This window comes from Lolium rigidum, chromosome 4 (genome assembly GCF_022539505.1).
Source record: "Lolium rigidum isolate FL_2022 chromosome 4, APGP_CSIRO_Lrig_0.1, whole genome shotgun sequence".
NCBI classification, from domain to species: Eukaryota; Viridiplantae; Streptophyta; class Magnoliopsida; order Poales; family Poaceae; genus Lolium; species Lolium rigidum.
In genome coordinates, this window is record NC_061511.1 from 165,717,814 (window position 1) to 165,732,527 (window position 14,714).

At 44.2% G+C, this 14,714-nt stretch overlaps 1 protein-coding gene across 1 annotated transcript in view; it reads right to left on the reverse strand.

Moving 5' to 3' along the window:
- The window catches only part of LOC124647755 (glycerol-3-phosphate acyltransferase 1-like), a 16,332-nt gene extending 3,629 nt beyond the window's left edge, over positions 1–12,703 (reverse strand). Inside the window, exon 1 of the mRNA XM_047187639.1 lies at positions 12,225–12,703. Coding sequence (XP_047043595.1) covers positions 12,225–12,703 — 479 coding nt within the window. The remainder of the gene's footprint in view (positions 1–12,224) is intronic.
- Between the last annotated feature and the right edge of the window lie 2,011 nt (positions 12,704–14,714).

Below are 14,714 nucleotides of genomic sequence, written 5' to 3' on the forward strand. Positions count from 1 at the left end.
GAGATGAAGGCCATGTGAAGGTTGTTGGTGAAGGAGTTTAGTGCGGCGCAACACCAGGGCTTCCGGCGCCAACATGGAACCTGCACAACACAATCACAATACTTTGCCCCAACTTAACAGTGAGGTTGTCAATCTCACCGGCTTGCTGTAAACAAAGGATTAAACGTATGGTGTGGAGAATGATGTTTGTTTGTGAAGAACAACAGAGAACAGAGATTGCAGTAGATTGTAAGTCAGATGTAAAAGAATGGACCGGGGTCCACAGTTCACTAGTGGTGTCTCTCCAATAAGATAAATAGCATGTTGGGAGAACAAATTACAGTTGGGCAATTGACAAATAGAGAGGGCATAACAATGCTCATACATATCATGATGACTACTATGAGTTTTACTTAGGGCATTACGGCAAAGAACATAGACCGCTATCCAGCATGCATCTATGCCTAAAAAGTCCACCTTCGGGTTAGCATCCGCACCCCTTCCAGTATTAAGTTGCAAACAACAGACAATTGCATTAAGTACTGTGCGTAATGTAAACAATACAATATCCTTAGACAAAGCATTGATGTTTTATCCCTAGTGGCAACATCACATCCACAACCTTAGAACTTTCTGTCACTGTCCCAGATTCAATGGAGGCATGAACCCACTATCGAGCATAAATACTCCCTCTTGGAGTCACAAGTATCAACTTGGCCAGAGCCTCTACTAGCAACGGAGAGCATGCAAGATCATAAACAACACATATATGATAGATCAATTAATCAACTTGACATAGTATTCCATATTCATCGGATCCCAACAAACACAACATGTAGCATTACAAATAGATGATCTTGATCATGATAGCCAGCTCACAAGATCTAAACATGATAGCACAAGAGGAGAAGACAACCATCTAGCTAATGCTATGGACCCATAGTCCAAGGATGAACTACTCACGCATCAGTCCAGAGGCGGGCATGGTGATGTAGAGCCCTCCGGTGATGATTCCCCTATCCGGCAGGGTGCCGGAGGCGATCTCCTGAATCCCCCGAGATGGGATTGGCGGCGGCGGCGTCTCAGTAACTTTTCTCGTATCGTGGCTCTCGGTACGAGGGTTTTCGCGACGGAGAGATTAAATAGGCGAAGGGGTAGAGTCGGGGGACGCTCGAGGGGCCCACCCCATAGGGCGGCGCGGCCAGGGGTGGGGCCGCGCCCCCCTAGGGTGTGGTCGCTTCGTCGCCCCTCTTCATCTCCTCTTCGGACTTCTGGAAGGCTCCGTGGAAAATAAGACCGTGGGCTTTTGTTTCGTCCAATTCCGAGAATATTTCCTGTGTAGGATTTCTGAAACCAAAAACAGCGAGAAAACGGAAACTGGCGCTTCGGCATCTTGTTAATAGGTTAGTGCCGGAAAATGCATCAAAATGATATAAAGTGTATGTAAAACATGTGAGTATTGTCATAAAACTAGCATGGAACATAAGAAATTATAGATACGTTTGAGACGTATCAAACATCCCCAAGCTTAGTTCCTACTCGCCCTCGAGTAGGTAAACGATAACAAGGATAATTTCTGAAGTGACATGCTACTATCATAATCTTGATCAATACTATTGTCAAGCATATGTGATGAATGAAGTGATTGTAAAGATAATGACTAAACAACTGAATCATGTAGCAAAGACTTTTCATGAATAGTACTTTCAAGACAAGCATCAATAAGTCTTGCATAAGAGTTAACTCATAAAGCAATAGATTCTTAATAGAAGGTTTCGAAGCAACACAAAGGAAGATTTAAGTTTCAGCAGTTGCTTTCAACTTTCAACATGTATATCTCATGGATAATTGTCAATACAAAGTAATATGATGAGTGCAAATAAGCAAGTATGTAAGAATCAATGCACACAGTTGATACAAGTATTTGCTTCTAAGATAGAAAGAAGTAGGTAAACTGACTCAACATAAAGTAAAAGAAAGGCCCTTCGCAGAGGGAAGCAGGGATTACTCATGTGCTAGAGCTTTTTATTTTGAAAACATAGAAACAATTTTGTCAACGGTAGTAATAATTCATATGTGTTATGCATAAAACCTCTTATAAGTTGCAAGCCTCATGCATCGAATACCAATAGTGCTCGCACCTTTTCCTAGTTAGCTTGGACTTCCATGGATTATCATTGCATTACATATGTTTCAACCAAGTATCACAAAGGGGTACCTCTATGTCACCTGTACAAAGGTCCAAGGATATAGATCGCATTTGATTTCTCAATTTTTATAGATCTCAACTTGAGGACATCCATACCGGGACAACATAGAAAACAGATAATGTACTCCTCTTTAATGCTTAAGCATTCAACAACAAATAATATTCTTATAAGAGATTGAGGATTAATGTCCAAGCTGAAACTTCCACCATGATACATGGCTTTGGTTGGCGGCCCAATGTTCTTCTCTAACAATATGGATACTCAAACCATTTAACTCATGGCAAATCTCCCTTACTTCAGACAAGACGAACATGCATAGCAACTCACATGATATTCAACAAAGGTGTAACAGGTTGATGGCGTCCCCAGAAAACATGGTTACCGCTCAACAAGCAACTTATAAGAAATAAGATACATAAGCGACATATTCATCACCACAATAGTTTTTTAGGCTACTTTCCCATGAGCTATGTATTGCAAAGACAAGGAATGAAATTTTTAAAGGTAGCACGCAAGCAATTTACTTTGGAATGGCAGAAAAATACCACATAGTAGGTAGATATGGTGGACACAAATGGCATGGGTTTTGGCTCAAGGTTTTGGATGCACGAGAAGCATTCCCTCTCAGTACAAGGCTTTGGCTAGCAAGGTTGTTTGAAGCAAACACAAGTATGAACCGGTACAGCAAAACTTACATAAGAACATATTGCAAGCATTATAAGACTCTACACTGTCTTCCTTGTTGTTCAAACACTTTTACCAGGAAATATCTAGACTTTAGAGAGACCACTCATACAAACCAAATTTCAACAAGCTCTATGGTAGTTCTTCATTAATAGGTTTAAACTACATGATGCAAGAGCTTAAACATGATCTAATTGAGAGCTCAAAACAATTGCCAAGTATCAAATTATTCAAGACAATATACCAATTACCACATGAAGCATTTTCTGTTTCCAACCAAATAGCAATAAACGAAGCGACTTTCAACTTCGCCATGAACATTAAAAGTAAAGCTAAGAACACCAGTGTTCAATATGAAAAAGCGGAGCGTGTCTTTCTCCCACACAAGTAATGCTAGGATCCGAATTTATTCAAAAAAAAACATGCAGACGCTACAAGTAAAGTACATAAGATGTGACGGAATAAAAATATAGTTTCACTAGAAGTGACCTGATAAGTTGTTGATGAAGAAGGGGATGCCTTGGGCATCCCCAAGCTTAGATGCTTGAGTCTTCTTGAAATATGTAGGAATGAACCACGGGGGCATCCCCAAGCTTAGACTTTTCACTCTACTTGATCATATTATATCATCCTCCTCTCTTGACCCTTGAAAACTTCCTTCACACCAGACTCAAAACAATCTCATTAGAGGGTTAGTGCATAATAAAAAATTCACATGTTCAGAGAGGACACAATCATTCCCAACACTTCTGGCTATTATCCAAAGCTACTGAAAGTTAATGGAGCAAAGAAATCCATTCAACACAGTAAAAGAGGCAATGCGAAATAAAAGGCAGAATCTGTCAAAACAGAACAGTCCGTAAAGACGAATTTTTTCAAAGCACTTAACATGCTCAGATGAAGAAGCTCAAATTGAATGAAAATTGCGTACATATCTGAGGAACACGCATGAATTTTTACAGACTTTTTAGAGTCTCCTACAGAAAGATCTACTCAAATTTGTGACAGCTAAAAATCTGTTTCTGCGCAGAAATCCAAATCTAGTATCAACTTTACTATCAAAGACTTTACTTGGCACAACAATGCAATAAAATAAAGATACAAAGGTAATGCTACAGTAGTAACAAGAACCTTGACTCAAATATAAAACAAAAATTGCAGTAATAAAATAATGGGTTGTCTCCCATAAGCGCTTTTCTTTAACGCCTTTCAGCTAGGCGCAGAAAGTGTAAATCAAGTAACATCAAGAGAAGAAGCATCAACAAAGGAGTTGGGGCTTTTCTCAATAATGCATTGTATCTTATCTATGTAAGTTTGAGAAGCTCCTCTTTCATTACTTTTAGGCTTACTATCCTCCTCAAATAAATTTTCAGGAAACAATCCAATCAAAATTCTTTTCTAGTGCCTCATGCATTCCTATGAGCTTATAAGGTATTGGTACTTTAGTCTCCCCCTCACAATTGGTTTTATTAGTGTACTTTAGCCTATATTTTTCCATCTTTTCAAAGGTATTTGCAAAATTGGTATAAAAGCCAGGCATCTTATGTTGAATAAAGACTTTTCTAGCCTCTCTAGTTACATCACCAAATTCTTTAAGAAGGGTTTCTAAAACAAAATCTTTCTTCTCTCCTTCTTCCATATCACAGAGTGTAAGGAACATATGTTGCATTATAGGATTAAGATTAAAAAATCGAGCTTCCAACATGTGCACTAAAGAGGCAGTAGCAATTTCATAAGTAGGAGCAAGTTCTTCCAAGGATCTATCTTCAAAATCTTTAACCGTACTAACATGAGTGAAAAAATCTTCTATATTATCTCTTCCAATGATAGACCCACGCCCTACCGGTATATCTTTCAAAGCGAACTTAGGACGAAGCATGATGAAATAAACAAAGGTAAACTGATAAATAAAGTAAATGCAAGTAACTAATTTTTTTGTGTTTTTGATATAAAGAAAGCAAACAAAACAGAAAATAAAATAAAATAAAGCAAGACAATAAACAAAGTAAAGAGATTGGGCGTGAGAGACTCCCCTTGCAGCGTGTCTTGATCTCCCCGGCAACGGCGCCAGAAATTAGCTTGATGACGCGTGAAGCACACGTCCGTTGGGAACCCTAAGAGGAAGGTGTGATGCGTACAGCAGCAAGTTTCCCTCGGTAAGAAACCAAGGTTATCGAACCAGTAGGAGATGAAGGCAACGTGAAGGTTGTTGGTGAAGGAGTGTAGTGCGGCGCAACACCAGGGATTCCGGTGCCAACGTGGAACCTGCACAACACAATCACAATACTTTGCCCCAACTTAACAGTGAGGTTGTCAATCTCACCGGCTTGCTGTAAACAAAGAATTAAACGTATGGTGTGGAGAATGATGTTTTTTTGCGAAGAACAACATAGAACAGAGATTGCAGTAGATTGTATTTCAGATGTAAAAGAATGGACCGGGGTCCACAGTTCACTAGTGGTGTCTCTCCAATAAGATAAATAGCATGTTGGGTGAACAAATTACAGTTGGGCAATTGACAAATAGAGAGAGCATAACAATGCACATACATATCATGATGACTACTATGAGTTTTACTTAGGGCATTACGACAAAGAACATAGACCGCTATCCAGCATGCATCTATGCCTAAAAAGTCCACCTTTGGGTTAGCATCCGCACCCCTTCAAGTATTAAGTTGCAAACAACAGACAATTGCATTAAGTACTATGCGTAATGTAAACAATACAAATATCCTTAGACAAAGCATTGATGTTTTATCCCTAGTGGCAACAGCACATCCACAACCTTAGAAATTTTTGTCACTGTCCCAGATTCAATGGAGGCATGAACCCACTATCGAGCATAAATACTCCCTCTTGGAGTCACAAGTATCAACTTGGCTAGAGCCTTTACTAGCAACGGAGAGCATGCAAGATCATAAACAACACATATATGATAGATCAATTAATCAACTTGACATAGTATTCCATATTCATCGGATCCCAACAAACACAACATGTAGCATTACAAATAGATGATCTTGATCATGATAGGCAGCTCACAAGATCTAAACATGATAGCACAAGAGGAGAAGACAACCATCTAGCTACTGCTATGGACCCATAGTCCAAGGATGAACTACTCACGCATCAGTCCGGAGGCGGGCATGGTGATGTAGAGCCCTCCGGTGATGATTCCCCTCTCCGGCAGGGAGCCAGAGGCGATCTCCAGAATCCCCCGAGATGGGATTGGCGGCGGCGGCGTCTCAGTAACTTTTCTCGTATCGTGGCTCTCGGTACTAGGGTTTTCGCGACGGAGAGATTAAATAGGCGAAGGGGCAGAGTCGGGGGACGCTCGAGGGGCCCACCCCATAGGGCGGCACGGCCAGGGGTGGGGCCGCGCCCCCCTACGGTGTGGCCGCCTCGTCGCCCCTCTTCGTCTCCTCTTCGGACTTCTGGAAGGCTCCGTGGAAAATAAGACCGTGGGCTTTTGTTTCGTCCAATTCCGAGAATATTTCCTGTGTAGGATTTCTGAAACCAAAAACAACAGAAAACAAGAACTAGTGCTTCGGCATCTTGTTAATAAGTTAGTGCCGGAAAATGCATCAAAATGATATAAAGTGTATGTAAAACATGTGAGTATTGTCATAAAACTAGCATGGAACATAAGAAATTATAGATACGTTTGAGACGTATCAAGGAGACGTTCCATAGGCGTGTCATTATCAATAGTTTTGGAAGGTAGCATATTGATAAGATGAGCTGTGGTTAAGAAGGCTTCATCCAAGAATTTCAAAGGCATTGATGCATTTGCGAGGAGAGCAAGTCCTACTTCCACAATGTGACGATGTTTTCGTTCAGCTGAGCCATTTTGTTGATGTGTGTGAGGACAAGAAACATGATGTTCAATGCCAACTTTTTGGAAGAAGGAATTGAGTTTTTCATACTCTCCTCCCCAATCAGATTATAAGGCAAGAACTTTGGTGCCAAATTGTCTTTCAACGAGTTGTTGATAGTTATGGAATACTTGGAATACATCAAACTTCTTTTTGAGGAGATAAATCCAAACAAATTTGCTATAGTCATCAATGAAGCTTACATAATAGGTGTATTTTCCTACTGAACTAGGAGCATGCCCCCACACATCTGAGTAAACAAGTTGCAAGGGAGCAGTAGATACACTAGAAGATCTTTCATATGGCAACTGATGACTTTTAGCTTTTTGACACGAATCACAAATAGCCTCTATGTTAGACTTCTCGGAATAAGGAAGCTCATGTTTGCTAAGAATTTGTTGAACAATGCGAAAAGAGGGATGTCCTAAACGACTATGCCACCGTGATGCTGAAGGCTTGGTAGCACTGAAGACTTGTTTATTCTTGTTCCATGAAGATGAAGAGATCAACGGGTAAAGGCCTTGGATGCATCAACCTTTAAGAAGAGTTCTCCCCGTTGCTCGGTCCTTAACATAAAAGAACTAAGCATGAAATTCAATGTATACATTATTGTCAAGAGTAAAACGATGTATGGAGACAAGATTTTTGGTGGCATGTGGTACACGAAGGACATTTTTTAGATGCAAATTCTTAGAAGGGGTTTCAACAATTGCATGACCAGTGTGGCTAATGCTCATACCTTCTCCATTGGCCGTATGAATCTGATCACGGCCATGGTACTTCTCCTTCATGGTGAGCTTGTTGAGCTCACCGGTGATATGGTCGGTAGCACCGGTATCGCCGTACCAGTTGGTGTCCACGCCATAGGACGCCATGTTGGCGTTCTTCTCCTCTTCGTCTTCATCATCAGAGTAGCGGTGCCAGCATTTCCATGCCTCGTGTCCCGGCTTGCCGCAGATCTGGCAGACAGTGGTGTCACGATCTCTATTGCCGCCACCCCTGCCGCCTCCACGGCGACCATTGACACGTCCGCCACGCTGCTGGTGGTGTTGTGGATATAGTTCATAGGTATACCATCGAAATGGTCCGATTCCGGCAAGCCCGGGTGGCCCACAGATGGTGGTGATGGCATATGGCCCACCGGGCAGCCCAGTTGTTGTTGATCAAGATGGAAGATGTCCAACCCAGGAACAAGGAGCCGGATCCGAACCGCCCTACGAAGGTAGCCGGATCCGAACCACCCTACGAAGGTAGCCGGATCCGAACCGCCCTACAGAGGTACCCGGATCCTAACCGCCCTAGGAAGGTAGCCGGATCCGAACCGCCTTACAGAGGTACCCGGATCCGAACCGACCTACAGAGGTACCCGGATCCGAAGAGGTCTATGCCAGGAGTCAGATCCGTGAAGGCCCATGAAGAACCCGGATCCAGTACAACGTAGATGGAAGGTGGATCCTTGACGTACACGGCAAGGCATTGTACCGTAGTTAGGCAACCTGTAATCCGGCTAGGACTCTCCATGTAAACCCTAGATCCGTGCGCCTATATAAGCCGGATCCCGGGAGCCCTGAGGGGAGATCTCGAGCTAGAAACGAGACAACCACAACTCATTGTAACAACGCGAAAGCGCCCAGATAATTCCAGACAAGCAGCAGTAGGCCCTGTCATCGTGCAGGTGTTCCGAAGCTGGGTAAATCGCGTACCACCGTCCCGTGTGCACTCCGCCCTATGGCCCCTACTTCTTCTCCCCCTCGTGAGGATCCCTCCTCCGAGGTACCGTCGATTAGGCAACGACAGTTGGCGCCCACCGTGGGGCCTGCGGCGTCTGGAGGCCGGAACCGGGAGGGTTCCGCCATGGGAAGCTACGACGACACCATCGCTGTGGGGCGCGTCCTTTACGCCGGAAATCTGCCGATCGTCCCTCCGGATGAGTGCTGGATTCCGGCTAAGACCGACCCCGTCAAGCTCTCCATCGTCCCAGTCGGCGGCATACACATCTTCATCGGCGAGACCGTCAATTTCGACGGAAACGCACTGGTAAGTACTGCAGCTACGACCGCCGCCGAGCAGGACGCAGCTGCAAAGATCCGATCCGAGTCGCTGGAGCTTCGAAAGAATCCGCCTTAGATTTGGAAATTTGAAATCCTGGTTTTGGTAGCCGGATCCGCACCTAGATTTTAGGTAGCCGGATTCGCACCTATATTTTCGGTAGTCGGATCCGCACCTATATTTTTATTAGCCGGATCCGCATCTATATTTTTGGTAGTCGGATTCGCATCTATATTTTGGTAGCTGGATTCGCACCTAAACTTTGGTAGCCGGATCTGCACCTATATTTTGGTAGCCGGATCCGCGCCTATATTTTGGTACCTGGATCCATACCTAAATTTTAGAAGTTGGATCCGCACCTAAAATTTAGAAGTTAGAAATTTTATTCCGCCATATCGATCTAGTCGTGTGGCCGAGTTGACCTTGATCTTTGATTTAGTTCCATCGCTCCGTGAGAAGTAAATCGTGGATCCAATGTCAGCTATGCTACCTACGAGTCTACAACTATTGAGCTCAACCGGATGGTACGAAAGAATAATCGCGGTCATGTTGGCGGAATCGGCGATCGTTTTCCGGCATGATTTGTGGTAGGCAAAGCTTAACAGCCGGATCGACCAGCAGGAAAAACAAGACAATTTCCGTCGAGTTGGTAGGCGGAAGCATGAGCCACATGCAGTGTGCATCGACCGTATCAATTGTTAATTCTTCACGTGAAGCAAAAGATGAATGAAGCTACTAGCTAGAACCTGCAAGCTGCTGTTCGCCTGCTGTTTTCGGAAAAGACAGCGGCAGCGCTGCTTGTCGCGTTTAGCATCAGGCGGAGATTTTGCATGAATCAAAGACTAACTTTTCTCCGTTATGGCTGGCATCGCCGCTAACGCGGATTGATTTTTTCTCCGTCACGACCATTATTGACTCTGCTCAAAATAGACAAGTCTCTTTTATGTTTAATATTTTAATATTTTATGATCATGAGATTAAGATTGGTTCACTCATATCCTGAGTCTTTTACCGCTTTCACTGTTGGTCATATCTTTCCAACGATTTGCCTCACGCTCGTGAAAAACTTTGTACTGTTTTTGCCGCTTAAGGCTCCAGTACGCTGCAAAAATTCCGCTTTCGGGCGTTAGCTTAAGTTTTCTGGCCTACACATTTTCTGTTATTTTATGTGTGGATTCCTTAGTAGTGACATCTCGGTACTTAAAGCCGGCCTCTGTTTCTGAGGTTCTTGATTGTTTCGCTATTAAACGCTATCGCCTCAGCAGATGTTCTGTGTTTAAAGTTTGCCGTCTCGCGAAAAGTCAAGCATATAAACCAGAAGAACGGATAAACCAGCACTTGCTTAAAACATATAAATTACATTAACTGTTCAAGATAGTCGAGTTTTTACCGCCTTGACAGTTTTATGTTGTTCAACTGCTGCATAGTTTCAGCTTTAAAACATTTGTTCAAAGGCCGGTTTGTTCCGCCTTACATTTGTTCGTTGAACATGATCAAAGAAACAATTTAATACAAATATGTTTTTATGTTTATGTATCAGGTACATGACACTTGGACGTACAACAGTCCTCGATTTAAGGTGTTTTCAAGCAGATCTAGCACCGCGCGAAGCCCCAGGGGAAGCTAGCCGGATCCAATGGGAGAAGGTTAAGCGGATCCATGGCGTACACAGCTGGAAAAGCAACTTGGGTCTTGATTCCGCTATGCTTAGCCGGAACCAACCCTCGGGGGCTGCGGTTTGATCTTAGGTGAAAAGTGTGTTTCCTTTCGGGTATCGGTCTGGAAATTTCCGCCTAGATGCTTGGGATTTACGCTATTCCTAAGTCACATATAAAGATAAAGCTACTCTAAGAGCGCCAAGCCGGAAATTTTCCACCTTGACGCTTGGGGGCTAAGTTTCTGAGCATCGAGTCTCCTTGGAGCAAGCCGACTCAACGCTCGGGGGCTACATACATATGGTTATGTCAAGAAAAATTTCAAAGATGGCGAAAATCTGGCTAACTAGTCGGATCCGCACCTAATTTTTTGGTAGCCGGATCCGCACCTAATTTTTGGTAGCTGGATCCGCACCTATATATTTGGTAGCTGGATCCGCACCTATATATTTGGTAGCCGGATCCGCACCTATATATTTGGTAGCCGGATCCGCAACTATTTTTTGGTAGCCGGATCCGCACCTAATTTTTGGTAGCTGGATCCGCACCTATATATTTGATAGCTGGATCCGCACCTATATATTTGGTAGCCGGATCCGCACCTATATATTTGGTAGCCGGATCCGCAACCATTTTTTGGTAGCCGGATCCGCACCTAATTTTTGGTAGTCGGATCCGCACCTCAATTTTTGGTAGCCGGATCCGCACCTCAATTTTTGGTAGCCGGATCCGCACCTAATTTTTTGTTAGACGGATCCGCACCTATATTTTTTGGTAGTCGGATCCACACCTATATTTTGGCTAGTCGGATCCGAACCTACATTTGGCTAGTCGGATCCATACCGAAGATTACGTTGGATGGTGTCTTCGAAGAATCTGACCATTGGATCATGAAGTTTCCGACCAATACTTGGTTTGAGATATGAAGTTTGGAGTCCTTCAAGATTCTCTATTATTCGTTCCAGCCAAAGGATGAAGATATATGCGCAAGCTGAGCTGGATGGAAGAACGGTGAATCTTGGAGAACTCCGGAGCTACTGTTGTGGATATACTTCATAGGTATACCATCGACATGGTCCGATTCCGGCAAGCCCGGGTGGCCCACAGATGGTGGTGATGGCATATGGCCCACCGGGCAGCCCGGCTTGTTGTTGATCAAGATGGAAGATGTCCAACCCAGGAACAAGGAGCCGGATCCGAACCGCCCTACGAAGGTAGCCGGATCCGAACCACCCTACGAAGGTAGCCGGATCCGAACCGCCCTACAGAGGTACCCGGAACCTAACCGCCCTAGGAAGGTAGCCGAATCCGAACCGCCTTACAGAGGTACCTGGATCCGAACCGACCTACAGAGGTACCCGGATCCGAAGAGGTCTATGCCAGGAGTCAGATCCGTGAAGGCCCATGAAGAACCCGGATCCAAGATCGACGTAGATGGAAGGCGGATCCTTGACGTACACGGCAAGGCATTGTACCGTAGTTAGGCAACCCGTAATCCGGCTAGGACTCTCCATGTAAACCCTAGATCCGTGCGCATATATAAGCCGGATCCCGGAGCCCCGAGGGGAGATCTCGAGCTAGAAACGAGACAACCACAACTCATTGTAACAACGCGAAAGCGCCCGGATAATTCCGGACAAGCGAGCAGTAGGCCCTGTCATCGTGCAGGTGTTCCGAAGCTGGGTAAATCGCGTACCACCGTCCCGTGTGCACTTTGCCCTATGGCCCCTACTTCTTCTCCCCCTTGTGAGGATCCCTCCTCCGAGGTACCGTCGATTAGGCAACGACAGGTGGCGTCCACCTTCGCCGCGGCCACCATAGCCACGGCCGCCTCTGCGTCCACCATAGTGGCCGCGCCCGCGGTTTCCTCCGCGTCCACGGGCTGCAGCATTGACGAAGCCCCCAATGTCGGAGAGGAGCTCGATGCGATTCTCATAGGCTTGGACTTGAGCGTAGAGGTCGCTCACGGTGAGGTCTTCAGCACCATTGACCCCGATGGCGGCGAAGAGGGGGTTGTAGGTGTCGTCGAAGCCGGCGAGGAGATACTCCACGAGTTCTTCCTCGTCGATCGGCCGACCCGCTGTAGCGAGCTCATCAGCGAGTCCCTTCATCTTGGTGAAGAACTGCGCCGATGTCATGTTGTCCTTCTTCTTCTTGGCGAGGGCAACGCGCAGGTTTGATACCCGCGACCTGGATTGGGTGGCAAACATAGTTTTGATTGCCATCCAGACTTCTGCCGCCGTGTCCATGCCAATGATAGAGACAGAGATGTCAGGGGTCAAAGAGTTCAAAATAAACGACAGTACCTGTTGGTCTGTCGCTACCCACGCATCAACACCTAAGGCTTGTGAGGTTGAGTTAAGCCTAGGCATCCTAAGCAATTATTCGTACAAGGTTGCTATCAGGACTTGTTCATCTTATTGGTGATAGCTAGCTAGGGTTTATAGGTCTTTATAAGCAGGGTTGATGATGATTCTTTATTTACTTCAAAAGAATAACTTTTGAAGAACATACTTCTTAAATATTAAGAAGTATATTAATTAGGGTTGAAATTGTCTAGGGTTTGCTATTGGATTCACTAAGTAAGGAATAGTGGTTTCCTTAAATAGGATGTTTAATAATTATCTTATACTTAATGGGGTTTAGTGGAGTATGGTTATGTGGTGCATGATAATGGGCATGGTTGCTATTAGGGTTCATCATAATGGTGTGATGCTAAGCATGGTTAATTAAAAATTGATATCTCTAAGGATAGGAGCTAGGGTTTGCATTTGGTTGCCCTTATTTGATCATTTAGGTCTGATGAGGATGAACACATGGGATACCCATATATTAGTGATAGGTCTTCTACATTTTAGGTGTCCAAGACAAGTATTTAGTTGCTACTATGGTTCTATGATTTGTAATAAGGTATCATGATCACATGCTCTAACCTAGGGTTTAGGTTAGGAGCAATTTAGGGTTCACATGTAATCATTGAACTAGGGTTCCTAGTTGAACTAGGTTTTTGGGTTTCACATGAAATGATAGGGTTGTAATATCATTCCATATGGAATTATGGTTTGCTATTTACCATATAGTTCTATGATTAATAACTTCAATTTAAAGTTGAAGTTATTAATAACTTGGGAATAAAAATAATATTGAATTTGGTATTTTATTATTTTTAAACAATTAATAATTAGGTAATTATTAATTAGGGTTTAAATCTCTTTAATAAAGATTTAACAAATAATAAATAAAGAAAATTTAGTTTTTATGCTTTTCTTTATTTATTAATTGGTTTTTATTTAATTTGGAAGATTTTTCTAATTATTGAATTTTAATTGCATTTAGAATTAAAATTAAAAGCTTAATTAACAAGTATTAAATAATTGAATTTTTATTAAAAATAAAAATTTCATTTTATATTTTTATTGGATAGAGTTTTCTTTTCTAAGAATTTTGATATCTTATTTTCATTTTTCTGAGTTATTATCTATTTTATATAAATTTGTAAAGTTGCAGCAATTTCTGAATTAGAAATAGAAATAAAATAACTACTAAACGTACCCGGGTTAGTGTTACCCGGGGTCACTGACGAGTGGGCCAAGGGTCCACCTCAGCTGCCACGCGGCGTGGACTAGTCAAAATAAATGGCATGGCCAAGGAGCTCCTGGCCGGCGGCCGGTCGACGGCTGCGTCGACACGGGAGGGCTCCCGCGGGGCTCTGGCGCGTATATAGAGGAACTGGGCGACGTGGTGAACCAGTAAGTGGCGGCGCCCCCGCGGAAAAGTCGCCGGAGCTGCTCCGGTGAGCTACGTTTGCAGCGGAGCACGGCGGTGATCGACACGATGGAGCTACGGTGGCCTAAGAAGCAAAGCGACCATGCCACGCGGTAGAAGAGCTCACCTCGAGTAAGATGGACTTGTCCGTGAGGCTTGCGGTGGCCTATATCGCCGGCGATCGTCGGCGTCTGGTGGTGGCCAGCGGGGAAATGATGGATCAATTCGTCGGGCTCAGAGCTTCCCGGCAAGCGCGCGTCGGCGAGAAGGTAGCTGGAGACGAGGCGGAGCTCTAGGGCTTCACGGCGCGGCTCGGGAGTGCTCCAATCGACGGCGAGAAGAATCGGCCGGCGAGCTAGGGTTTGCGAAATTAGGGGAAAAAAAGAAGAACAGGGCCGCGGGAGCTTCGGATGAGTACTTATAGGGTCCAGGTTAGTCGTTGATGGTCGCGTGGTCCAAGATGACGGCCGGGACGTGGAGCTCGCCGTGGCGCTC